Source organism: Huiozyma naganishii, chromosome 10 (assembly GCF_000348985.1).
Source record: "Huiozyma naganishii CBS 8797 chromosome 10, complete genome".
Lineage (NCBI taxonomy): Eukaryota > Fungi > Ascomycota > Saccharomycetes > Saccharomycetales > Saccharomycetaceae > Huiozyma > Huiozyma naganishii.
In genome coordinates this window covers 382,493-409,187 of record NC_035931.1, presented here as the reverse complement: position 1 = coordinate 409,187, position 26,695 = coordinate 382,493, and the positions used below count along the sequence as shown (strand labels likewise).

The window sequence follows — 26,695 nt, the reverse complement described above, 5'->3', positions numbered from 1 at the left end:
GTTGATATGATTGCTCGAAGATTATACTCTTGTTTGCAAAAAAACATTCTAATCTGTAACTGCTCCCATAAGATACAGGTAAGATATAGAATATAAAATGCCGGGTTATAGTGAAGATTATGACGCCGATGTGCTATCCTCTCAGGAACTGAGAACGGATGCATCGAACAAGAAGAGCGTTGACCAAATCAATGAGAAATCAGTCGAATCGTATGCGTCCAACGCAGAGGTTGGCGCGACTAACCCAACCATGTTCCGCAGGTTTGTGGACTCCTTCAAACCAGCAGAGGACAACAAGCACAGCGAAGTGGACTCTGACGTGGAAAGGAACGGCGATGCCGCTTATTCTGTGAACACTGACACTCACTTGAAAAAGGCAATGAAGACGAGGCACGTGATCATGATGACTTTGGGGACCGGTATTGGTACGGGTCTTCTGGTCGCCAATGCAAAGGGTCTGCATTTCGGTGGTCCTGCGGCGCTAGTGATCGGGTACGGGCTTGTCTCAATGGTCACATACATTATGATCCAAGCGGCTGGTGAAATGGCCGTCGCATATCCAACTCTACCGGGGAATTTCAACACGTACGCCTCCATCTTCGTGTCTAAACCATTCGGGTTTGCTACTGTGTGGTTGTTCTGCATCCAGTGGCTGACCGTCTTACCGTTGGAATTGATCACAGCCAGTTTGATCATTAAATACTGGACGGAGAAAGTGAACGCAGACGTGTTTGTCGTCATCTTCTACGTGTTTTTGTTGTTCATCCACTTCATTGGTGTCAAAGCGTACGGTGAGACAGAGTTCGTGTTCAACCTGTGTAAGATCCTCATGATTGCAGGGTTCATTATATTCTCCATCGTGGTCAACTGTGGTGGTGCGGGACACGACGGTTACATTGGGGGGAAATACTGGCACTCACCAGGTGCCTTTGCAGGCACAAATGCAGCGGAACGATTCAAAGGTGTCTGTTACGTTTTAGTGTCAGGGTATTTCTCGTACGGTGGTACGGAACTGTACGTCCTCTCTGTGAACGAACAGGAAAACCCAAGAAAGTCTACCCCGATTGCCGCTAAACAGTCCATTTACCGTATCCTAGTCATTTACCTGTTGACAATGATTTTGATCGGGTTCACCGTCCCATTCAATGACGATCAGTTGATGGGTGCGGGTGGATCTGCTACACACGCGTCGCCTTACGTTTTGGCAGCATCCATCCATGGTGTTAGAGTCGTCCCACATATTATAAATGCCGTTATTTTGATTGCTGTCATCTCCGTGGCAAACTCCTCCCTGTATGCTGCTCCAAGATTACTGTGCTCCCTTGCGGAACAAGGTTATGCTCCAAAATTCATGACATACGTGGACAGAGAGGGTAGACCACTTTATGCGCTACTTGCGTGTGCAGTGTTTGGGGTAATCGCATTTTCTGCCTGTTCTGACCAAGAAGAACAAGTGTTCACGTGGTTGGCTGCCATTGCTGGTCTTAGTGAATTGTTTACCTGGTCCTCCATTATGTTATCACACGTTCGTTTCAGACAGGCCATGAAGTTACAAGGAAGAGATCTGAACGAAGTTGGGTACATTGCCAATACAGGGTACTGGGGGTCAGTATATGGGGTAGTCTTCAATATCTTGGTGTTCATCGCCCAATTCTGGGTCGCGCTAGCTCCACCAAAGAGCCCTATCACAGCTCAAAGTTTCTTTGAAAGTTACTTGGCGTTCCCCATTTGGATTGCATTCTACTTCGGTTATATGATTTGGAACAAGGACTATACGTTTTTGAATCCACTAGACAAAATTGATCTAGATCACCACAGACGCATCTATGATCCAGAGGTTTTGAAGCAAGAAGACATGGAAAACAAAGAACGCGTCAGGAATGGCAACATCTGGACTAAGTTGAAGTGGTTCTGGTGCTAATTCAATTTGCATATTGTAATGTCTTTTTCCTTCTTTTCAAATTGCATCCCTTTTATTCATATTCCGAAGAATGAATTGTATCATGTGGCGTGTATAGATTTTTATATTGCGTACACTCTTAATTAATAATTCAACCAACCAAACATTCTCCAAAAAAATATTATATGCATCACGCCTGGCAGATTTCTCGACAGATACAAAACAAACATTTCACATAAAAGACATACAATTGTTAATCTTATTTCCTACGATTGGAACCATTTGATTATAAAAAGCGCAAAATTTTTATTGATATTAAATTATATATAGATCTAAAAAATTACCACCACGCTTAGTATCTTCTTTGTGGTCTTTGGTTTTGAGATCTGTCTTGGATGTAAGTACCTGGGACAATGTGTTCAGGCAAATGCAAGTAGTCTCTCAAGTATTCCACACCTTCTTCAGTCAAGGTGTAGTAGTAGTATTGCCAAGAGAACTGAGTCTTGACGTAACCCTTGGAGGTCAAAGATTGCAAAGCCTTGATGACGTATAGGTTCTTGGTATCGATTTCCTCGTGTTTTGGTTGGTTGAAGTCCTTCTTGGCGACAACGACACCTTCTGTATTAAAAAAGTTATTAAAATTTGGAAATTTTAATATAAACATGTTAGTAACTTAATCCTTCCATGAAAAAAAACCAGAATAATGATTAAACATTGGCGATGCAAGTACAATCGTTCTTTGGTGAGCTTTCTGTAGTGCTACACCACCTATAACGTATAGTCTTACAACTTGTATCTCCAAAGACATCATTCTCACTCTCCTGTCCACCAAACAAAGATATTTCCGTAATTCGTAAAATACATGGTTTATACGCTTGGAACGTTCTTCTCTATTATCAATATCTTATAGGATTAATCATCATTATCGTTCTGGCCCTCTATTGGTATTTTTTAAAATTATTAAACATACCTTGAAACAAGTATCTGTGAATCTTAGTTCTGTCCTCCTTTGGCATCAACATGTTGGCGGTTTGATCTATGGGGTTCTAGCTTTCTATTGAGCAATAAGAGCACAGTATGTTAACTATTAGCACCAACTTCATTACCGCATCACCGTGAGAATACAAGATGGGTATTAGGAAAATTCACAACCCAGTTCCATTTTTTTGCGTCTTTTCCCGAAAAAGAAATTTTATACGTTTATTTTCTAAAATTTATTTTTTTTCAAAATTATTTTAGAGATGTACGGATGTTTAAAAAAGTCACTTTTACTGCTTCGTGCTACACGATATGAAAAATTTTCAAAATGTAGTACTTTCTAGTTTTCTTAACTGGATTGCGATGAGATGAGCTCTCCAATTAGTGTCATTTTGAAGTGATCCCCCCAAAGCCACATCTTTCTGTTCCAAGAACTCAGAGTAACCCATCATGTCTTCTGGTTCGAAGAGGAAAAGAAGTGAGGAATCTCCACTCACGAGAGAAGATGGAACGATACAACCATCGAATTCAGCACTTGTAAGTACTACTGAAGAGATTTCATTTCCAAGAGGTGGTGCTTCTGCGTTGAGTCCATTAGAATTGAAACAAGTGGCAAATGAGGCGGCTAGTGACGTGCTTTTTGGTAACAATAAAACCAGCACGGAAGTGTCTAGACCAAAGAAGAAGAAGAAAACAAGCATTAAGGACAAGGATGCCGCCGGTGAACTAAATGAGGATGCTGCTCTTGAAGATGAGAAATTATCGGTAGTTCACCACATTAGTTTTAGAAGTTTGAAAGTGGGCTCTTCTTTGATTGGGCAAGTTTCAGAGATCAACAAAAATGATATTTGTGTGACTTTCTCTGATGGTATTTCCGGGTTTGTTAACCTAACCCATATTTCGGAACAATTTACCCATATACTGGAAGAGCTTGATGAGAACATGGATTCTGACGAGGAAAAAGAATCTGAGTACGAATCAGACAATGAAAAGGCAGCTGAAGCCAAGGAATTACCTGATTTGAAAAACTACTTTAAGCTTGGTCAATGGTTGAGGTGCAATGTTCTTACCAACAATGCTTTGACAACAAAATCTAAGAATAACAAAAAGAGAAGGATTGAGTTGACGATCGAACCTTCCTACGTTAATACTTTTACGGAGGAAGATCTTGTCAAGTCTGCACCGGTTCAATGCTCTGTTAAAAGTGTCGAAGATCACGGGGCAACCTTGGATGTTGGTGTCGTAGGAATCACTGGTTTCATCTCTAAAAAGGATATTGGGTCATCATTAGGTCTACTCCCCGGTGCTGTGTTCTTGGGTAATGTTTATAAACAAACAGAAAGAGTGGTCAATATCAACCTTGATTTCTCTTCTAAGAAGAACAAGATCACTCAAATTTCAAATGTTGATGCCTTAGTACCAGGGATGTCATTGGACCTACTTTGCAAAGCTATAACTCCAAGTGGTATCGTTGGTAAATGTTTTGGCCTCGTCAACGGTTTTATTAGCTCCGCTCACCTTGGTGTGTTCAAAGAAGACGACATGAAGCATAAGTTCGCCATTGGTTCAAATATTCAATGTAGGGTCTTAGCTACGCTTATCAACAATGAAAGTGAAAAAGTTGCTCTACTGTCCTTGATACCAAATATTGAACGCCTAGAACCCACCTTAAAATGCACTGAAGCTTTTGAGGCCTTTCCAATTGGTTATAACTTTGAAACAACTAAGGTAAAGGGTAGAGATTCTGAGTACTTATACCTGGCTGTTGATGACGATCGTGTAGGCCGGGTGCACAAATCCAGAATTGGAGAATTAGACAGCACAGATAACCTAAAAGCTAAGGTAATGGGGTATGACATTGTCGACAACATGTACGAATTAGCTACCGACCCAAAGATTTTAGCTCTGAAGTACGTGAGAAGCAAGGATATCAAGATTGGTGAACTTCTTACAACGTGTATTGTTAATGCAGTAAGTGAGAAGGGTATTGAACTGAAAATATTCAATGGACAATTTGTGGCAACCGTTTCTCCTTTACACATATCTGATACCAGACTTGTGTATCCTGAAAGAAAATTCAAGATAGGAGGTAAGGTTAAGGCTAGAATTTTGAATGTGGATAACAGGGGCCGCATCTACGCTACCATGAAAAAATCTCTGGTAAATTTGGAGCAGGATGAAACTCCCATAATTTCCTCTTATGAGATTGCCAAAACTGCCAAAGAGAAAAATGAAAAGACGCTTGCTACTGTTGAGGTTTTCAGAAAGACTGGTTGCATTGTGTCGTTTTTCGGTGGCGTAAGAGGGTTCTTACCTAACGCTGAAATCTCAGAGGTTTTCGTCAAGAAGCCAGAACAACATTTACGGTTGGGTCAAACTGTGGTTGTAAGACTATTGAAAGTTGATGCAGAAGACTCTAGAATTTTAGCGACGTGTAAGGTCTCTAACGCTCAGGCGCAAGAACAAAAGGAAACCATTGAGCAGCTTGTACCTGGTAGATCCATGATTAATGTAACTGTGGTAGAAAAAACTAAAGATGCTTTGATCATTGAAATGGATAAGGTTGAATTACGTGGTGTTCTTCAGGTAGGTCATTTATCGGATTCTAGAATCGAACAAAACAGAGCCGATTTCAAGAAAATTGCCATTGGTACCCACCTGAGAGGTTTGGTCATCGATAAGGAAACTAGAACCCAAGTATTCAATATGACTTTGAAGAAGTCTTTGATTGAAGCCGCTGAAAAGGAGGAATTGCCTACTTCCTATAGCGATATAAAGGCAGTTTCAAAGGACACTCCTTTATGTGGTTACGTCAAATCCATCTCTGACAAGGGTTTGTTCATTGCATTCAATGGGAAATTTGTAGGTTTAGTTCTTCCAAGTTACGCTGTTGAAAGTAGAGACGTTGACATTTCAAAAACTTTCTTTATCAACCAATCGGTCTCTGCTTATTTACTGAGATCTGATGACGAAAACGAAAGATTCTTGCTAACTTTGAAAGCCCCAAAAATTGAAAGTAAAAAGAAAGAACCTGCTTCTGATGAGGTTACTAATCCAATTGACAACTCTATTAAAAAGCTCAGTGATTACACAATTGGAAAAATTGTCAAGGGAACTATCAAAGCTGTCAAGAAGAACCAATTGAATATCATTCTCGCTGATGATTTGCATGGTAGAATTGATGTTTCTGAAGTGTACGACAATTATTCAGATATCCTGAATACAAAAGCACCTTTGAGCCAGTTCAAAAACGGCTCAATAATAGAAGCCAAAATTGTCGGTAATCATGACATCAAAAGTCATAAATTCCTACCAATCACACATCAGATCAAAAAGGGTACAGTTCTCGAGCTATCCATTAAACCTTCTGTTTTGAGCAGCGAGGACAACAGGCCTCTTTCTCTCAAGGACATTTCGATTGGCGATGAGCTTGTCGGATTTGTGAATAATTATTCTTTGAATTTTCTGTGGCTGACAATTTCTCCTATTTTGAAAGCTAAGCTGTCGATGTTTGATTTGACTGAGGATGGTTTAGAGCTTTCCAAGAATATTGAGGATAATTTCCCCTTGGGTTCTGCAATCCCAGTTAAGGTGACTGCAATTGATTCTACTCATGAATTCGCTACTGTCACTGGTAGGTCACACGTCGTCAAAGACTTTGACAGCATTGCTGTTAATGACGTTATCCCTGCTCGTATTGGTAAGATATTCGAGAACTTTTTATTGCTGGATTTGGGTAACAGTATAACAGGTTTAGTATTTGCCACCGATGCGCTAGATTCTTTCTCGACTTCATTGAACGAAGCCTATGGTGATAAGGTTAATCGCATCGTATCTGCCAAGGTTGTTGCCATTGACAAGAAAAACAAAAAGATAAACTTGTCTTTGCGTTCGGAGGCATCAAAAGTCCCTACTGTGACATCATATTCTGATTTGAAACAGGGCGATATTGTTCATGGGCTGGTAAAAACCGTAAACGATAAAGGTATTTTCGTATACCTAAGCAGAACTGTGGAAGCGTTCGTCCCTATTAGTAAACTCTCAGATGCTTATCTAAAAGACTGGAAGAAGTTCTACAAACCAATGCAACACGTAATTGGTAAGGTGGTGAAAAGTGAAGATGATAAACATATTTTAATAACACTGAGGGAATCTGAAGTTAATGGTGATTTGAAGGTTTTGAAGAACTATGACGACATTAAAGTAGGCGAAGTGTTCAAAGGGTCTGTCAAAAACATCACCGATTTCGGGGTTTTCATCAAACTGGACAACACTGCGAATGTCACGGGTTTAGCACATATATCTGAAATTGCTGACAGCACACCAAATGATATTTCTTCATTATTCGGCCCTGGGGATAAAGTTAAGGCCATTGTCTTGAAAACGAATTCTGCGAAGAAGCAATTGTCTTTGAGTCTGAAAGCCTCTCATTTCACCAAAGAAGAAACCGACGAGGAGAAGGATGAAGATCAAATTGCGACCGTCAACTTCGATGATGCTGATTCTGAGGTAGATGTTGACTCTGATATTGAAAATGAGCCAGAGAAAATGAAACTAACCTCCATGTCTACTGACGGCTTATCCCTAAGCTCTGGTTTTGACTGGACCACTTCCATTCTCGACCAAGCCAGAGAATCTGAGAGTGAATCCGAAGATGAAGAAGATAACTTCATGGAAAGTAAAAAACACAAGCACAAGAGAAGAGACAGAATTGTTCAAGATAAAACTATTGACATAAATACCAGAGCTCCAGAATCTGTTGGAGACTTCGAACGTTTGATCATGGGTAACCCTAACTCTTCTGTGGTTTGGATGAATTACATTGCTTTCCAATTGCAGTTGAGTGAGGTTGAGAAGGCACGTGAAATTGCAGAACGTGCTTTGAAAACCATCAACTTCAGAGAGGAGACCGAAAAGCTAAACATTTGGATTGCTATGCTCAATTTGGAAAACACTTTTGGTACGCCAGACACGTTGGATGACATATTTAAGAGAGCATGTCAATACATGGATTCCTACACCATGCACAACAAACTATTGAGCATCTACCAAATGAGTGACAAGACTGAAGCTGCGGCAACTCTGTTCAAAGCCACTGCCAAGAAGTTCGGTAGCGAGAAAGTATCTATCTGGATTGCCTGGAGCGAGTTTCTACTTGCTAACGGCGAGGAAGACGGAGCACGTAATATTCTATCGAATGCACTAAAGGCACTGCCTAAGCGTCATCATGTGGAAGTCGTAAGAAGATTCGCACAGTTGGAATTCTCTAAAGGTGATAGCGAAAGGGGCCGCTCATTGTTTGAGGGGTTGCTTGCTGATGCACCAAAACGGATTGATATATGGAATGTCTACATCGATCAGGAGAGCAAAGCCGGCGATAAACAGAAGGTGGATGCTTTGTATGAACGTGTTTTCTCGAGAAAAATCACCAAAAAGCAAGCCAAATTTTTCTTCAATAAGTGGCTACAATTTGAAGAAACCGCTGGTGATGAGAAAATGATTGACTATGTTAAGGCAAAGGCATCAGAATACGTGGACTCTCATTTTACCAATAAGAAAGAATAATTCCGCTTACATTGACGAATTTGCGGATATATTCCTTTTATATTTTCCGAATAAATACTTCATATTTCATTATGTACATTATAATAAAGTTATTTCCAGATAAGATGCCATGCTTGTGAAATGACGGAATAAGTCTGGCCCTCTGCTCAGGTCCTAGTCTCATCTTGGTTGATATCAAACTGTTCCATATAAATGTCTGGCTTGAAAGGCCAGTTCACGAATAACTCCATTATGTACTCAAATTCACATGGGGTCAAGTCTATCGGACTTTTTTTCAGGAATGCGGGATCGTTTATTGCATCCACAAAGTAATTTCTGGCACCGTGACCCAGGGATTCGAGCGAGTCTATCAATGGTGTCTTTTTTAATATCATTAGCTGTCTTGTTATGTAGTCCCAATTGTCATAATCGATATCCCTATCCCGAGGGTTAATCTCTATTAAAGCCACGGAGTTATTATTTACCGGATGCATGTCTTTTTTATCGTCACAGATAATGGGATCCCATTTTTCAATTAGATCTGGGTCAAACAGTTTCAACTCTGCCCCGTCAGAAATAGCGACCAACTTCGTATTCGAGAAAGTTTCCATCATAATCGAGCATCGACTATGAGCCTTAGCACCAGGCCGCGACAATAACTTCAAAGCTGTTGTTGCAGGAACCCATAAGAGCATTTTGACGAGGCCGTATTTCATGAGCCAATTCTGGTGGCCCATACAGTTGACCCATTGCATCACAAGACCCTCATGTCCCTTTTCTGTCAAGTTTGCCATTACCAAAAACTCAGTGTTAATGTGATCTCGGCTCTGAATCGATGGTATAAGCACCTTCTCCTTTTCTATCAGGTCTGTATATGACTCCCAATTATATGGATTTTTGTGCACCAAAGAGAATCCACTTTCCGGATCAGTGTACCTATTACTATTAAACTTTACAAATGATGGCCGAGATTCCATCAGAAAATGTTGCTTTGGTTTAAACTCATTATAAAAAATTGTGGATTGGAGTGCAGGCCCTGGGTACATCTCCAATACCTTCAATTTGGAACAATCTCCATACGTGCTGGGTATATCTAACTTATGAAAAATTTTCGTAATTTTATCGGGGTTGATCAGGTACTTGAACCTGTAAAAATATTTGATTTTAGTGATGTCCGCCAGTTTAGGTACCACAATTGACATCTGTTAATTTCTGCTAAAAGACCAACGCACCGCCAAGCTGTGAGTCCATCTCTGGTAAAACTGTTTTGCTCAGCCAGAACAAGTCGATAAAGCGAGAAAAATATATATAAGAATAATTAGCTGTAAATTTTCACTTTACTTCAGGAAAAGAAGAGTTTAGTAACTACGGAAGAATACAACGGAGTGCCATTTGAAAGTATAACCAGTGGGCAAAGCGTGGTGCAGGAAGATGGCTGTGCTAAAATTGAAGAGGTCGCAAGATGCGGGCCGAAAGGAGGAAAATGGGCCTTCCAAGAAGATTAAAATAAAAACGAAGCTGAAAGTGAAGAATGAGGATATTTCGGCTGCTAAAGCACTGCCGAAACCTAAAGTGAGAATTAGTTTGAAGCCCAAATTTAAAGAGGAAAATATTCCCAGATCCAACCCACTAAAAGTGAAGCTGAACTTAAAGGCTAAACCAGAGAAAGAGTCAAAATGCGATGTCCCCAAACCACCTAGGCTGCGGCTGAAACCCATACGAGTCCCTGGAGAGGGATACGATTCTGAGGCTTCTGATATTGAAACCGATCCACTGATTGAGTCTGGAATAATATTGAGAGTGTTATCTGACACGCAGGTAGATTTTGTGAAAAACTCTATCGAAGCTGGGGATTATTCTGGCATCAGTATTACTTGGAAAGACGAGAGGCATGCGATTGTGAATATCAACGGGTATCAATACGGTGCTGTTCTTGTTGATCTACCTACAATAGTCGAAGTGAATAAGAGTGTTGACCGTAAGAATTTGCTGAAAACATTTGATGTTTGCCAGATGCTTGTTTGCATACGGATAATAGACAAAGAGGAGGAAGTATTTGGGCTGAAGGTCCCCGATACAGAGGATTTGGCGAGTAAACATTTTGAAGAAATCGAAGATGAAATCGAACGAAATAAGCTGCAAGTGTTTAGACAACAGCATCCCACCCAGATCGCAGATGCAGAACAGACACATCTCAAAGATATTGCATGTAACACTTATGATTACAAACACGGAATAACTCCCCCCTTATACAACGTACGAAACAGGAGATTCCGCAGAAAGATTTCCGGAACTGAGTTTGACTATGTTGAAAACGTTGTGGAGTTACTGCTAAATCAGGATGACCAGGCGGAAGAGGTGAACTTCAATCTGTTGCATGAGAGCGAACTGAACAGCAATACTGGTGTTGTCTCGACTCCAAGCCAAACGCAAATGTTACCGGTTCCTCCCGCTGTGCAACAACTGCAACCGCAACAGCAAACTGCAGATTTAATAGAAACATATACGGACACAATGATGGAGGACGAGGATGAACTGGATTTGGAGGCTGCTTTCAACAGTGAAGAGGAGGACGAGCAAAAAAGTTTGGACATTTCAACAAAGAGTAACGTCTTTCCAACCTCGAACGGTGATACTACTAATTTAGAACCACAGTACGGACAAGTTGAGGAAGTGGCAGAGGAAGACGAGGGAGATGAGGAAGAAGAAGAGGAGGATGACGAAGACGATGAGGAGGAAGAGGAAGAGGAAGAAGACGATGATGAAGAGGAGGAAGGCCCTGGAGGCCGTCCTAAAAAGGATGAACACAGACAGCATGTTAATTTATTGATTGACGAGCTGAAGGAGCTGGAGACCACTCTGTCGCACACAAAGCGCAAAGCTGAAAAGGCTACTAACCCACTACTGAAGTCGCGGTTTGTGGACAACATCAAGAAACTCGAGAAAGAGATGGAGTTGAAAAGGAAACAGCTGAAAAGCAGTGAGAGCTTGCTCAACAAGCAGCAAGGAACAGTGCCATTGGAAACGAAACCAGAAACACCGCTAGAGGAAGAGGACGATGAGGAAAATGAGGATGATGAAGACGAGGATGACGAGGAGGAGGAAGAGGAGGAGGAAGAGGAGATCACGAATGCAGCAGCTACTGCAGAAAACACTCCGAACCAGGACACCGTGGGAACCGTGGGAACCGTGGGAACCGTGCCGGACCAAGAGCCGCAGCTGGACCAAAACGATCTCGATATGATGATGCTATTTGGAGCAGAGGCCGAGGAGGACGAGGACTGACCCAGGTCTGTCTGACGTATACTCTGCTCTGCGATGAGTTCCCAGCGCCTTGCAGTCGCAGCGCCCAACAGTACTTATCATACGTACATAGTGACCGCATCTAATAAAGTAACAAGAAAAAAACATCGAAAACACGAATTGTTCACGAAATGCAACGCCAAATTGGAAAATTGCGCATCGTCTTCGTGATTGGGAACAGCTACAGGCGTCATAGCATCAGCGACTGGAGCTTTCTGTAGCAAGACTCGCTCCACGAGACACACACAAGCTAGTGCTTCTCTTTCATAGCTGTGTGTTTTCGAAGGCTATTTTTTTTGTCTAGAATCCTTTGATAGTGGTTTTTCTGTTAGTTTTCGCTTTGCTCACAGTCTCCTTTCCTCTTCACTTTGAAGTCATTGGAAAAGAGCAGTTTTTGCTCAGATTAAGGGAACTAATCAATACACAGCTTTTTTCAGAGGGCCAAGAGGTTATATGTTAGTATACGAGAAGTACACCATCTCAAATATTGTCCGACAGTTTTGAGAAAAAGATGAACATCGAAGTGCCCAAAAAAGTGTTTTCGAAGGAGGAGATCAACCGTTGCTATATCAGGTGGCAACAATTAAGAAAAGAACATGGGGAAAATGCACCTAGTGTCCCAGAATTTGAGTTTCTGACCAAAACCTTGCAAGTTGCTGCATTGCAACAGAAACAGAAGCAACAGCAGCAACAACAACAGCAACAACAGCAGCAACAACAACAGAACTACAAAGGTAGTACCAAACACGTTGATACCAATACGGTTGTTCAGAATGAGGTCGCTAATAATCCGTCGCCGAAAAATAACGCTACCGAAATTGACCCTTCTCGCTCTCCACATAATAATCCATCGATGTCACTTAATACAATGAGAGCGGTCTCAAGCGACCAAGCATCTGCAAGTGTAACGCAGACAACGATTGCCAATCAAAATAACATTCCAAATATTAATCCCATGACTAATCCTGTCAACAACTCAACAGTCCAGAGCAGTTCAAATGGTACTTTCCAAGCTAATGCAAAAGGACCCTCATCGGTAAAAACGAGCATAAACGGTAATACACAGCCTGTAAACGAAAGAATGCCTTTATCAGGTCAAAACAATCCAAATCATCCTCCCAACATATTTACTCCTGCACAGTCAAACCTTTTGAAAGCTCAGATACAAGCTCTGAAGAACCTTGTAAGTGAACAAACTGTGGACCAATCGTACCAGATGGTTATTCAACAGTCAATCAGTCATCCCCCAGATTTTAGGAAAATGTTGACCCGTCTAAGCGAGTATGTCAGGGCAAAACAAGCCCATGGCCAGAATAACTTACCAAAGCAGCAACCGAATAGTGACGTGCCACCAAAGAACAGTAATTTAACCGCTAATGTACCCACAGGTGCCCAGCCTCCGGCAGAGAACAGTAACGTCAGCGCATCCACTATACCTGAGGAGAAGCATCCCAGTGTGCCTCCAACTCTAGCATCTGCAGTCTCTCCAAAGACTGTAACAGAACCCACATCTAATCCACACTTGCCAATAAGCTCAGACCCTGGAGTTGAAAGTACTGAAACGAAGTTGTCAAGTGAAAACGCTCACCCGGTACAAACGAGGGGGGACATCGCATCTGAACCACCGAAACAAGGACCACCTGTGCTACTAGAAGACTTCAAAAAGTTACATCCAGGTCTAGGAAATGTTTTAGAAGTAACTAACCCCAACATGATGGTTGACTCGTTTACTGCTGAATTTTTAGAGGGATCCGAAGTACCTTATACTTCACTGTTCCCTTCCTTCAACAATCCAAAATCGTTCATTGAGCCAGGTGTACTACCGGATGGAATTGATATCCACACGGCAACAGAGATTTATCAAACACTGGTTGCTTTGAATATCGATACATCAGTCGACGAGTGCTTATCAGAGCTCCTGGATGAGAAAGTAGATTCAGAAGCCAAGAAGAACGCTTTGGCAGACTATTGTGCATTACAACTACTTCCTTTACAGAAAGCTGTGAGAGGCCACGTACTGCAATTTGAATGGTACCAAAATTCACTGCTGGCCAACACACATCCCAATTTTCTCTCCAAGATAAGAAACATTAATACACAAGATACAATTTTGACAAACGAACTGTACAGGAAACATGAGTATCTGCAGCACGAAAAGAAGAAGACTGAAAGGTATGCGAGGATAAAGTCAATATTACGGCTTTCTACAAAGAGATACCACGAAAGGTCAGATACCAAAAATAGAAAGATGAAACTTGGTCATAAACTGTTCAATCTACACGGTACATTAGAAAAGGATGAACAAAAGAGACAGGAAAGGAAGGCGAAGGAGCGTTTGCAAGCATTGAAGGCTAACGACGAAGAGGCATATATTAAGCTTCTAGACCAGACCAAGGATACGAGAATTACACACTTGCTGAAACAGACTAATGCCTTCCTGGACTCCTTGACGAAAGCAGTCAAGGATCAACAAAAGTTTACTAAAGGAATGATCGAGTCCCATTTACAGAAGGAAACAGACGAGGAGGCCCCACGGTCAGTGATCACAGGATCATCCGTTGAGGATAGTGACGACGATAGACAGAACATCGATTACTATAATGTGGCCCACAAAATCAAAGAGGTCGTGAAACAACAGCCTTCTATTTTAATTGGCGGTCAATTGAAGGAATATCAGGTGAAGGGCCTGCAATGGATGGTCTCACTGTTCAATAACCATCTAAATGGTATCCTTGCGGACGAAATGGGTCTTGGTAAGACTATTCAAACGATATCTCTGCTGACCTATCTGTATGAATACAAGAATGTTCATGGCCCCTTTTTGGTGATCGTTCCGTTATCGACTTTATCGAACTGGAGTAACGAATTCACCAAGTGGGCCCCCGTTTTACGTGCAATCTCTTTTAAGGGTTCGCCCCAAGAGAGAAAGGCCAAGCAGCTTCAAATCAAAGCCGGTAATTTTGACGTGGTTTTAACTACGTTCGAATACGTTATTAAGGAAAAGGCCCTTTTGTCTAAAGTAAAATGGGTTCACATGATCATCGACGAAGGACATAGAATGAAAAACGCACAGTCCAAACTATCCTTGACGCTCAATACGTACTATCATTCTGATTATCGATTGATTTTAACTGGTACACCATTACAAAATAACCTACCGGAACTATGGGCGTTGCTAAACTTTGTACTTCCCAAAATTTTCAATTCGGTGAAGTCTTTCGATGAGTGGTTCAATACTCCTTTTGCAAATACAGGCGGTCAGGATAAGATAGAGTTAAGCGAAGAAGAAACGTTATTAGTTATCAGAAGATTGCACAAAGTTCTTCGTCCATTTCTGTTGCGTCGTTTGAAAAAGGACGTCGAGAAAGAATTGCCGGATAAAGTGGAAAGAGTCATCAAGTGTAAAATGAGTGCACTGCAACAAATCATGTACCAGCAAATGTTGAAATACCGCAGACTCTACATAGGTGATCACACGAATAAGAAGATGGTCGGTTTGCGTGGGTTCAATAATCAATTGATGCAATTAAAAAAAATCTGTAATCACCCGTTTGTTTTTGAGGAAGTCGAAGACCAAATCAATCCAAATAGGGAAACAAACACAAATATCTGGCGTGTTGCCGGTAAATTTGAACTATTGGAAAGGGTGCTGCCCAAACTGAAGGCTACAGGACATCGGGTATTGATCTTCTTCCAAATGACACAAATTATGGATATTATGGAAGACTTTCTGAGGTTTATGGATATCAAATATCTGAGACTGGATGGGCACACAAAATCTGATGAGCGTAGTTTGTTGCTAAAGCTTTTCAACGACCCATCATCTGAGTATTTCTGTTTTATCCTTTCTACCAGAGCTGGTGGGCTGGGCTTAAATTTACAAACCGCCGATACTGTCATCATTTTCGACACAGATTGGAATCCGCATCAAGATTTGCAAGCACAGGATAGAGCACATCGTATTGGGCAGAAAAATGAAGTTAGAATTCTAAGACTGATCACCGAGCATTCTGTTGAGGAGGCAGTGCTAGAAAAAGCGCATAGCAAACTGGATATTGACGGTAAGGTTATTCAGGCGGGTAAGTTTGATAACAAGTCCACTGCTGAGGAACAGGAAGCACTGTTAAGATCGCTTCTTGAAGCTGAAGAAGATCGTAAGAAAAAGCGTGAACTCGGGATAGAGGAGGACGATGAGTTTGACGATAACGAACTTAATGAGTTACTCGCCAGAGACGATCGTGAAATTGCTGTTTTCACTGGATTAGACAACGAGCGTGCTATGAAAGACGCTGAACAAGGACTGAAAACCAGACTGCTAGACAAGAGTGAACTACCAGAGGTGTATTACGATGAAATTCCGCCAGAAGAGAATCGTGACACTGAAGCTGCTGCTATGGCTACAGGTGCACGTGTCGCAAGAGAAAGGAAACAGACGATGTACTCCGACAGTGTTACAGAGGAACAGTGGTTGAAACAGTTTGAGGTCAGCGATGAGGATGACAACGGGAATGATGACGACGATGATGAATACAGCAAGAAACGGAAGGCTCCAAGGGCCCGTGGTAGACCAAAGAAAGTGAAACTGGACGAACATGGAGAGGATGAAAACGTTCCCGAGACGCCGTTAACTGTAGCAGGGACGCCAAACGAGCCTTCCATTGAAGAGAACTCGCCAACCACAATCATGCCGACTATAGTCGAGCCTCAACTTCCACGCACTGCAGGTAAAAAATCCATTAAATCCGCTCGAAGCTCGATGAGAGGGCGTGGTAGAGGGAGAGGACGCGGTAGAGTGAAATCCACACGCGGTAGGGGTCGGCCTCCAAAACCCAAATATGGATTGATCTATTCACGAGAGCCGTCTTCAGCAACTGCGTCATTTGAACAGAGGGAAGCTACAGCCAAGCAAGCGAAAATCATATTTGATTACGTCCTGAACTACAAGGATGCCGATGGCAGGAGCCTCTTCGACATTTTTATGGAAAAGCCATCCCAGCTGCTGTACCCTGAGTATTATCAGTTGATCAAGTATCCCATCGGGCTTGACACCATCAAACACCATATCGATACTCTTGTCTATAATTCGTTACGGGAGGTGATTGAGGACTTTCATTTGCTGTTTGGAAATGCAAGAGCGTACAACACTGAAGACTCGATCATTTACAGAGATGCCACAGAGCTGTACGAGGCTGTTATTCAGAAATACAAGGAACTAGCAAGCGACTTGGAGCCTTTAGATTTCACTTTGTTTGACGAAACTTATGGAACAGCTCCATTAGCAGTTCCCACGCCGCAAGTAACAGTGGCCAATGAATCAGAACCCGCCATTTCTACTTCACTGGTAACTGCCGCAAGTGATTCTGACCATACCGTCCCTGAAGGCGGGGACGAAGATGGCAAGCCACAGAATGGCGCTATGTAACTGATTAGAACTTTTGATAAATAAGAGAGGAAGCAGCATATACAGTTGTAATATTAAACTTTGCACGCTACCCCAATGCCTCCTAGTATGGCTCTTGTATATTGTATCGCTGTCTCCGAGGAATGTCATACTGTGGTACTGCGATGCACACGTTGTCTCTTATCTAACGTTCTTCGGTATCTCTGGCACGTGACTGAAATGATTATTGAATATAAAAGGTAACAGGAGCTTAAGGAAACGTTGGGACCGACAGTTTACAGATACGTGGAAGTTTAAACTGGGGTACGCCATCGTCGTGTAATAGTTTTATCACAGTACACACAAAATGTCTTTGGGAGGAAAAGCTGCTGAAAGATTGAACGGGAAAGTTGTTTTCATTACGGGTGCGTCTGCAGGTATTGGTCAAGCCACTGCTTTAGAGTATTTGGATGCATCGAATGGAACTGTCAAACTGATTCTGGGTGCTCGGAGACTAGAAAAGCTGGAAGCTGCTAAGGAACAACTGTTAAAGCGGTTCCCCGAAGCAAAGATCCATATCGGTAAATTGGATGTCACCGACACCGAGAAGATTCACCCCTTCTTGGACAATTTGCCTGAGGAATTCAAAGACATTGATATTCTCATCAACAATGCTGGTAAAGCCCTTGGCTCAGACCCTGTGGGGACCATTGAAATTGACGATATCAAGGGTATGATGGACACCAATGTCGTTGGTTTGATTAACATCACCCAAGCTGTGCTGCCTATTTTCCAGAAGAAAAACTCTGGTGACATTGTCAATTTAGGGTCTGTTGCGGGCAGAGAGGCCTACCCAACCGGGTCTATCTACTGTGCCACGAAGTTTGCCGTTCAAGCATTCACAGAAAGTTTAAGAAAGGAACTGATCAACACAAAGATTAGAGTCATGCTGATTGCTCCAGGTATTGTGGAAACCGAGTTTTCTCTTGTTAGATACAAGGGGGACAAAACAAAGGCCAGCTCTGTCTATGAAAACAACTCCCCACTGGAACCACAGGACGTTGCCGATTTGATCGTCTTTGCTACTTCGAGAAGAGCAAACACCGTTATCGCTGACACTCTGATCTTCCCAACCACCCAGGGCTCCCCCTACCACATCTACAAGGAGCAGGCATCCAAATAAACCCCTAGTGGCCTAGTATTTAGTACATAAATACGTACACTGTGTAGGAATCAGGTATGAAGCCAGCAATACACAGCGATGATAGTTCTTGTGAGCCAAAGCTTCTTAACGTTTAAGGTGGTTTTTTTAAATATTGGTTACTTGCAGATCAGCTCCACAACAAAGACTAATACGAACGATGTGGGTATGAAGCGAGCAAAGTTTGGCCCCAAGACACTCACGGCATGTCAGTACTGCTACACCAAGAAGATCAAATGTAATAGAAATAACTTCTCTGAGGCATGCACTAAATGCATTGCTTTAAATATTGAATGTAAGAATCGGACGCCGATAAATATGATTCTTATCCGGGAAGAATCAAGCAACTCTGTGATCACATCGTTAAAACCCACAAACACGGTTTCAGAAGCAAACGAAGAGTATCCTGACGGAGGCACAACGGCTCCTGTGAAAGTCTCCAAATCTGCGGCGCTGCTGTCAAGTTCTATTCATTTCTACAACATAATATACCGCAATCTCCAAAAGCTCTTTGAAAAAATCCATACAGAAACAGATGTTAACATACCGGAGCATGCCAGCGAGTTCTTTGAATTCAACATAAACGAGTTGGTAGTAGATTTCTCCTTTTTGAAGAGGAACAACAAAAGCCGGATGTCCAGTACTTTGGAACTCAATGAACTACCGCCAATTCAAGTTTCGAAGCGATGGATACATGCTGTATGTGATGTATTAGCATTATCTTATCAGTTTTTAATGATTGGGTCTATATTGAAAATTACAGACTGGATTTACAAGCAAGGTGAAAGAGGTCCTATTGATTTGGACGATCCACATATTCGCACAGACGTTATTCATGTCTTGCTATTGTTATCGGTAGGGCAACTGTATCTAAGAGATACTACTGAGCATTTTGAGGAATACCCGGGACTGAAGTACTTCAAGAAAGCCGTAAGTCTGCTGGAGGATAACTTTGACAATCCCGATATATCTTACCTCGAAATATTGATATTGATTATCATATATTTGATCTCTTTGAACAGGTTAAGGTACTCTTACTTGTACATTGGGAATGCTCTGCGTTGTGCGTATCTGTTGGGACTACACAAGGATTCGACGTATGACAACTCTGCCTATACAGTGGAGGAAAGAGAAAGGATGTGTCGAGTGTGGTGGACAATTTACAATCTGGAGAAATTCATTTCATCAAAGGTTGGTTGTCCTTCCTCCATTGCAAATGATATTGTTGAGAAGATCAGATATCCAATTGATGGCAATTATGATCATGCAATGAGAATGTCCTTTTTTCTGATCGAGAGAATAAACTTCACAAAGATTAAAAATAAAATAACAGATATAATGGCCGGCGGTGATATCAACAAACTGTTAGTAGGGAATGGTTGCGTCTTTGACTTGATGTACACCTCATCACAGGAGTTGATTACCCAATGGAACACGATAATTGGCATGCCTGGTAACAGATATATGCAAAGATCCTTTTTTTCTTTGGTTCTTAGAATGAACGAGTGTATCTTGTTAGTAACATCAATATTTTTTCTTAAGAACAGAAGACGTATGTTGTATGGTTTACTTGGAAAAGAAGACCCTTTCCCAGAAGGTCATAATTTTGCCCATTTGTCGGTAATATGTATTCAAGCAGCAACGTCTAATTTACGCATCCTACAAGCTTTGAGAAAAAAGGAACTTTTATTACCTTATGGTTACAATGACATGGACTTCTTATTTTATGGTGTAATAATTGTGCTGTTAGGTTTGAAAATGAAAGCACCACTATACGAACGGTTCCCCTTAGAAGATGCGTATTCAAACGCAATGGATTTGCTGAATCAGTTTACAAATGTTGGGAATGTCATTGCCAATGATTATCGAAATAGACTTGTTGCACTGCAGAAGGAACTAGAAAGGTTAGATGTCTTGATCGTGTCGAAAACAGGGGACAACCCACCCGTAAACACTTTTCTGAATCCTGTGGAAGAAGGTCCTTTCAACAGAGTAGAAATGAGGTTTGAAGAATACTTCCAATTCACAAGTAGTATTTGCTCATCTTTGGAGAGTGTCTGACCCTTTGTCATTTTTATCTTTCACAGTATCCAGGTTAAGCCGGCTTGCAGGTTACAATTTTAATATTTTTGAATGGATAGTTCCCAATTCTTTAGATATTAACATACTACAAAAGATAAATATCTTGCTAAAACGTATCTTTCTTTTGTAAAGTGATAAAGATATTTAGAGAGGGGCATGTTACTATATGCTCTTCATATACACTCTACACCACCAAAATTTCTTAAGACGCTCTACTTTCTGATCACCAACAACAAGATATTTAGATTTTAAGTTTCAACAGTTCAACAAACGAATTAGCTCTAAGATACATCTGTGCCAAGAATACAGCTTAGTGTAAGATGTATCAACTCTTTACATCCACCGAAGTATACACACCATGCCACTTACCCTCTAAATTCTTCTTTTCTCTTCGTTATTCGACCGACCTAAACACTTTATTATCAAAAAAATTGAACATGAAATATAATCTTGTGAGAAGAAACGAAGACGAGGAAGAAGGCCAAGCCCGATACTAGCATTCTTTGTTAGCCCACTATGATAACAAAGTACTTTACAAAGGTCTTTGTTAGATTCAATCCCTTTGGCAAGGATGGTATGTGCTCCCAGCTTTTTTCATTGAGCAGTTATCCCCAAATGAAAGAGAGGGGAACAGGAAGCGAAGGTCAGTTTACTAACAAAGCAATTTTATTTATACAGCAAAAACTGCTAGAATGATTCTATCCGCTATTCCCCCCAAACAAAGAACCCTAGGTACGAAACTCCAAACGGAGCTACTGAAAGATTCAGACAGTGCAGGGCCCATCATTAAAGTCACCTTTAAGGATAAGAAAGAGATGGAAGCTGATCCGTTGAAGATGACTTTTCAAGAGTTATCAAACTATCTGGACACACATTCACGAAAGCTGCGGTTGAACAAAACGATACAGAACAGTTAACCGCGCTATATGGAGCAGTCACTGCATCGAACAATTTGTATTTATCACATACTTTGTAAATAGAACAGTAAAATATTCAATTCTTCCAAAAGGGCTCATATGACATACTCTTGTTCGTTTTACAGGAGGGTAGGAAACACCAGTTGCAAAGGTGGACACTTAGTTACTGCCTAATCGAACACATACCACCTTCTGTTTTTCACGCTACACAGATGGAGGTTCCCGATGAAGATACGATAAGAATTCTCATCACAACGGATAACCATGTTGGGTACAATGAGAATGATCCCATTACGGGAGACGACTCATGGAAGACATTCCACGAGATCATGATGCTCTCTAAGGCCTATAATGTCGACATGGTCCTCCAATCTGGGGACTTGTTTCATTTGAATAAGCCGACCAAGAAATCGATGTATCACGTCCTGAAAACTTTGAGGTTGGCTTGCATGGGGGATAAACCTTGCGAGTTGGAGCTATTAAGCGACCCCGCAGAAGTATTCACCTCAAACGAGTTTACTAATGTCAATTACGAGGACCCAAATTACAACATATCCGTTCCTATGTTTGCCATTGCTGGGAACCATGACGACGCGACGGGCGATTCTTTATTGTGCCCGTTGGACTTATTGCATGTTAGTGGTCTTGTTAATCATTTCGGTAAAGTTTTGGAAACCGACAAGATCAATCTCGTACCGTTGCTGTTCCAGAAGGGGAACACCAAGTTAGCATTATATGGCCTTGCATCAATCAGAGAGGAAAGACTGTTCAGAACTTTCAAAGAGGGTGCCGTTACATTCGAGGTACCAACAATACGCAATGGTGAATGGTTTAATTTGATGTTAGTGCATCAAAACCACACTGGCCACACCAACACTGCATTTTTACCGGAACAGTTCTTACCGGATTTCTTAGATATGGTTATTTGGGGCCACGAACATGAATGCATTCCAAATATGGTATACAATCCAACAAAAGAGTTTAATGTATTACAACCAGGATCTTCTGTGGCCACTTCGCTATGTGATGCAGAAGCCAAGCCAAAGTATGCATTTATTATGGAGATCAACTACAAAAACAAGCAACCTAAATTGACTCCAATCCCATTAAACACAATCAGAACGTTCAAAATGAAGAACATTGCATTGAAGGATGTACCAGACTTAAACCCACACGACAAAGAAGCCATTTCCAAATATTTGGTGGAGCAAGTGGAGCAAATGATCGAGGAAGCTAACCAGGAAACCAGACAGAAACTAGGGATAGCTGAGAACTCTGACGAGGAGAATCAAGAACTTGATGAATCCGCCGATCCCCTGGCGTGCCTATCAGTTCCCCTCATTAGATTACGAGTCGATTACAGTGCTTCAATTGCGAACAATATCAACAACATAGACTATCAAGTGGAAAACCCAAGAAGGTTTAGCAATAGGTTTGTTGGGAGAGTTGCGAATGCTAACAATGTGATTCAGTTTTACAAAAGTAAGAGACAACAGTCTGATGGAGCGTCTAAGAAATCTCAATTGAGCCACGACAACATGGAACTACAAAAATTAATCGATAATAGTAGCACTGGTGAGTTGGGGATTGAGACTCTCGTGGCCGACCTTCTACACAAGATGCAGTTATCCCTATTACCTGAAGTTGGTTTGAACGAGGCCGTCAAGAAGTTCGTTGATAAGGATGAAAAGGGCGCGCTAAAAGAATTCATTGAAAAGGAACTAGACGCTGAAGTGAAAATGCTAGCCTGCAGTGACGATTTTTTGAATGCACAGAATCCAAGCGACATGAAACTTTTGATTAAGGAGGTGAAACGTGCAAATTCCTTGCGTCCATCGTCGTCCTCTACTCCTATTGAGCAGGAAGACATAGACTTCCAGAGTCGTACCTCACATTCAGTAAAGTCCAAAGACGTATCAAAAACATTCTCGCATCAGATCCCTACAAAAGCCGAACAGAAACACGCTCTGCACAAAAACAAGACAACAACTGCTTCTAAGGACGATGCAGAAATACTGAGCAGCAATGATGCAAATAACGACATCATAGCGCTGAGTAGCGAGGAAGATGATGACGAGGAGTACAAAGAGAATGCCACACCAACCGCCAACACGCGTCATTACTTGCGGCACCCCGCGGGGGACAACCCGATTGGGACCAAGAGGAAACGGTCCGCCCGTAGCACGAAGACCACTAAAACGGCGAGCTCACGGCCCCGGGGCACTCAAACCCCGAAGACGGACATCCTAGAAGGTTTTTTAGCAAGAAAGAGAAAGTGATACAAAGCCCTGTGCTCCTTAGTTAAGCAACGACGTGGTGCCAGCGGGTCCCTTCAATACACTACTCTCCAAGTTGCCCTCGTGAACATGATTCAATTATCGGTTTTTTTGTTCACTCTTTTTTCAATGACTTGACAAGAAATGGTTCCGAAGCCATACGTGCAGCAGTTCTTAGCAGCACATCGACTGGAGTGTGTATACCACACCACTGGATTTAGTTATGTCAGGGAAGGTATTGATGTTGCACGGTCTGGCGCAGTCCGGAGATTACTTTGCGTCCAAAACGAAGGGATTTCGCCAAGAAATGGAAAGGATGGGGTATGAGTTGTACTACCCAACGGCGCCCAACAGGTTCCCCGGGGCAGACCTGCCTGATGACATGATTGCGGACATATCGGGGACCAAAACCGATGATGGGGTGATTGCGTGGTTGCAGAATGACAGTATCAACAGGACGTACTTTCTTCCTGAAACTACAGTTCAATATCTGCACGATTATGTAGTAACCAATGGGCCCTTCGACGGTGTGGTCGGTTTCAGTCAAGGTGCAGGGGTAGCTGGATACCTGATGACCGATTTCAATGGTTTACTGAACTTGAAGGACGAGGAGCAACCCCCCATAAAGTTTTTCATCTCTTGTAGCGGGTTCAGGTTTAGACCCGAGGTTTACCAAAGACAGTACGATGAACACCCCATCAAAGTCCCCTCGTTACATATACAGGGCCAGTTAGATACTGTTTCGGAACCAGAGAAAGTACAAGCATTAATGGCTTCTTGCCAAGAGGGGACAAAGACTCACATCATGCACGCAGGCGGTCATTTCGTCCCGAACTCTAAATCGTTTTTGAAGAAACTAGCGGCCTGGTTAGAATCTATCGGTGCAGTAGAACCATAGAGGCTACGATCATCAAAATTACACGTTATATACTAGCATTATACTCATCATTGTGAACTTCTTTCGCTCGTTTCCTCTTGAACTTAATATGGGTTCTTTTGACACTGTTCTTTTTATTTTGTCAGTTTTTTCTCTCTTATCTTCTAATATTTTGTTATCTAACAGCAGAGGGAGAAAGAAAGATGGTCAGTTAGCTAGCCGGTCTCTGACGCCCTGAACCAAACCACCGATACTCAATGCCGTCAGATGATAGACTCAGAAAGTTACAAGTTATTTGTGCAAGCTTCTGGTGCTTACTCTCAGCTGGGATTATATTTGGGTTTGCTGCATTCAAAATCGTCTTGATAGAAGAAGGTGTCTACTCAGATCTGTGCAGTGACCCCCATGTCCCTGGAGAAAAAGCTTGCGTCAAACAAGACCTGAAACTAAACTATATGTTTACTGTCAGTGCCGGGTTGACCAATGTTATGGCTTTACCTGTGGGCTACATACTAGATCACTACGGCCCTAGAATTTCAGGGTTTATAGGGTCCATTGGCATATCCATGGGGGCTCTTTTCTTCATCTTTGCGAAAAGACTTTATCCAGTTATTGACCCGTATCTCATTGGGTACATGTTTCTTGCCGCAGGCGGTCCTTTTGTTTTCATATCGTGCTTCCAATTGGCGAACAGTTTCCCAGCCAAATCGGGGGCTATCTTGGCCGTATTAACAGGTGCATTCGATACCTCATCCGCACTATTTCTAGGTTACAGACTGTTTTACCAAAAGATCAGCACCAGCTTAACGTTGGGTAAGTTTTTCACACTGTATTTGACTGTCCCAGCCTTTATTTTCATATGCCAGTGCACTATCATGCCCAGCTCATCGTATAAATCCGTAGCCGCAGTGGCAAGAACAGCGGTAGAAGGATTGAATGAGGAGGGCCAGTTCATTGACGGGAATCGTGATGCTGCCATTCTACCAGACGACGAAGAGGAGAGACAATTTCTTCTTGCTTCTAACAGCAGAGGGGAGCGCCGGATTTCAGTGAGCGGTAGAAGGGTCTCAGTTTTGGAGGCGTATGCGGAGGGGAGACTGGAGGAGAAATCTGGTGGGTTGTTCGGCATTCTACACGACCAACCAGCTCTGACTCAAATCAAAACGCCATGGTTTTACTTAATGCTTATATTTGCCGCGTTAGCGATGCTGAGGGTCAACTACTTCATTGCTACCATCAGAACACAAGAGGAGTATCTACTTGGTGATATTAAAGCCGCCATTAGAATAAACGGGATTTTTGATATACTGCTACCTCTTGGAGGGGTCATATCCATCCCTTTTATTGGAATCATATTAGATCATTTCCAGTCCCTGACGACATTAGCATTACTGGCCAATCTATCTGTTGTAATCGGTCTTTTCGGTCTTGTTAAGCATTCATTCCTGGCCAACCTAATTGGGATTGTCCTGTTTGTGGTTTATAGACCGTTTTACTATACGGTTGTTTCCGATTACTGCTCGAAAGTCTTTGGGTTCCAAACGTTCGGAACAATATATGGTCTTTTGACATGCCTTTGTGGTATATTCAATCTGGCACAAAGCAAACTCGACGCCTACACCCATACTACATTCAAAATGAATCCGGGCCCAATCAACGCCATCTTGGTCACTTTAACGATAATCTCTACAGCATCTTTGATCCAGTACATCAGAATCCAGCTGAGGTTGAGACAACATGGGAACACTAACTAAATGTTCAGTGTACGTTGCAAAATTCATGCAACCATTATTTATGTTAGTATCTATCTATTTATTTATTTGTGAGGAGAGCACATGAGGGATATGTTTCTCCTACTTCAACAGCCCGATAATTTTCAACTTATCTTCTAGGATGCCGTTGTCCTCCCAGTCGTGAATCTCCTTTTCAGTGGCCCAGATCTTACCGTCAACAAAAATGGTGGGAAGATTTCTGCTGCCAGTAACCTCTTGGAAATTAGCCCTCCACATTTCTTGGTCAACCTTGGAGTAGGAACCGATATCAAAGATAAACACTTTCTCCAGAAGGTCGAATTTTGTCCAAATCGAATTGACATACTGGCAGTCAGGGCACCAATCGGCAGAAAATTGGACAACTCCAGGTCTGGCGACAATGTCCCGCGTCATGCCACTGTGATCGATTTGAAAGCCGTCCATGATCATGTTACTCCTCGGTGTATGGATTTGACTTGTTTAGTG

The 26,695-nt window shown here is 42.0% G+C and overlaps 13 protein-coding genes across 13 annotated transcripts; 10 read left to right on the top strand and 3 right to left on the bottom strand.

Moving 5' to 3' along the window:
• Positions 1–97: 97 nt before the first annotated feature.
• On the top strand, positions 98–1,921 carry BAP2 (branched-chain amino acid permease BAP2; the record flags this gene model as incomplete). The annotated part of the gene is made up of 1 exon (XM_022610228.1): positions 98–1,921. One exon carries the CDS (start codon positions 98–100, stop codon positions 1,919–1,921), a length of 1,824 nt encoding a protein of 607 aa, XP_022466546.1.
• Positions 1,922–2,252: 331 nt separating this feature from the next.
• Positions 2,253–2,916, bottom strand: RPS10B (40S ribosomal protein eS10; the record flags this gene model as incomplete). Its single annotated transcript, XM_022610227.1, has 2 exons — positions 2,253–2,518; positions 2,871–2,916. The coding sequence occupies 2 exons, from the start codon at positions 2,914–2,916 to the stop codon at positions 2,253–2,255; spliced, it is 312 nt and encodes a 103-aa protein (XP_022466545.1).
• Positions 2,917–3,328: 412 nt separating this feature from the next.
• RRP5 (Rrp5p) lies at positions 3,329–8,443 on the top strand (the record flags this gene model as incomplete). The annotated part of the gene is made up of 1 exon (XM_022610226.1): positions 3,329–8,443. The coding sequence occupies one exon, from the start codon at positions 3,329–3,331 to the stop codon at positions 8,441–8,443; it is 5,115 nt and encodes a 1,704-aa protein (XP_022466544.1).
• Positions 8,444–8,589: 146 nt separating this feature from the next.
• On the bottom strand, positions 8,590–9,624 carry MTF1 (RNA polymerase specificity factor; the record flags this gene model as incomplete). Its single annotated transcript, XM_022610225.1, has 1 exon — positions 8,590–9,624. One exon carries the CDS (start codon positions 9,622–9,624, stop codon positions 8,590–8,592), a length of 1,035 nt encoding a protein of 344 aa, XP_022466543.1.
• A 229-nt stretch (positions 9,625–9,853) lies between these two features.
• On the top strand, positions 9,854–11,707 carry TAF7 (TATA-binding protein-associated factor TAF7; the record flags this gene model as incomplete). The annotated part of the gene is made up of 1 exon (XM_022610224.1): positions 9,854–11,707. The coding sequence occupies one exon, from the start codon at positions 9,854–9,856 to the stop codon at positions 11,705–11,707; it is 1,854 nt and encodes a 617-aa protein (XP_022466542.1).
• A 529-nt stretch (positions 11,708–12,236) lies between these two features.
• SNF2 (SWI/SNF catalytic subunit SNF2) lies at positions 12,237–17,147 on the top strand (the record flags this gene model as incomplete). Its single annotated transcript, XM_022610223.1, has 1 exon — positions 12,237–17,147. One exon carries the CDS (start codon positions 12,237–12,239, stop codon positions 17,145–17,147), a length of 4,911 nt encoding a protein of 1,636 aa, XP_022466541.1.
• Positions 17,148–17,472: 325 nt separating this feature from the next.
• On the top strand, positions 17,473–18,288 carry ORA1 (oxidoreductase; the record flags this gene model as incomplete). Its single annotated transcript, XM_022610222.1, has 1 exon — positions 17,473–18,288. The coding sequence occupies one exon, from the start codon at positions 17,473–17,475 to the stop codon at positions 18,286–18,288; it is 816 nt and encodes a 271-aa protein (XP_022466540.1).
• Positions 18,289–18,474: 186 nt separating this feature from the next.
• On the top strand, positions 18,475–20,367 carry KNAG0J02130 (Zn(II)2Cys6 transcription factor; the record flags this gene model as incomplete). Its single annotated transcript, XM_022610221.1, has 1 exon — positions 18,475–20,367. One exon carries the CDS (start codon positions 18,475–18,477, stop codon positions 20,365–20,367), a length of 1,893 nt encoding a protein of 630 aa, XP_022466539.1.
• Positions 20,368–20,904: 537 nt separating this feature from the next.
• Positions 20,905–21,305, top strand: MRPL44 (mitochondrial 54S ribosomal protein mL53; the record flags this gene model as incomplete). Its single annotated transcript, XM_022610220.1, has 2 exons — positions 20,905–20,962; positions 21,067–21,305. The coding sequence occupies 2 exons, from the start codon at positions 20,905–20,907 to the stop codon at positions 21,303–21,305; spliced, it is 297 nt and encodes a 98-aa protein (XP_022466538.1).
• Positions 21,306–21,517: 212 nt separating this feature from the next.
• On the top strand, positions 21,518–23,584 carry MRE11 (MRX complex nuclease subunit; the record flags this gene model as incomplete). Its single annotated transcript, XM_022610219.1, has 1 exon — positions 21,518–23,584. One exon carries the CDS (start codon positions 21,518–21,520, stop codon positions 23,582–23,584), a length of 2,067 nt encoding a protein of 688 aa, XP_022466537.1.
• Positions 23,585–23,804: 220 nt separating this feature from the next.
• On the top strand, positions 23,805–24,479 carry FSH2 (putative serine hydrolase; the record flags this gene model as incomplete). Its single annotated transcript, XM_022610217.1, has 1 exon — positions 23,805–24,479. One exon carries the CDS (start codon positions 23,805–23,807, stop codon positions 24,477–24,479), a length of 675 nt encoding a protein of 224 aa, XP_022466536.1.
• A 236-nt stretch (positions 24,480–24,715) lies between these two features.
• On the top strand, positions 24,716–26,212 carry FMP42 (Fmp42p; the record flags this gene model as incomplete). The annotated part of the gene is made up of 1 exon (XM_022610216.1): positions 24,716–26,212. The coding sequence occupies one exon, from the start codon at positions 24,716–24,718 to the stop codon at positions 26,210–26,212; it is 1,497 nt and encodes a 498-aa protein (XP_022466535.1).
• A 99-nt stretch (positions 26,213–26,311) lies between these two features.
• Positions 26,312–26,653, bottom strand: GRX8 (glutathione-disulfide reductase GRX8; the record flags this gene model as incomplete). The annotated part of the gene is made up of 1 exon (XM_022610215.1): positions 26,312–26,653. One exon carries the CDS (start codon positions 26,651–26,653, stop codon positions 26,312–26,314), a length of 342 nt encoding a protein of 113 aa, XP_022466534.1.
• Between the last annotated feature and the right edge of the window lie 42 nt (positions 26,654–26,695).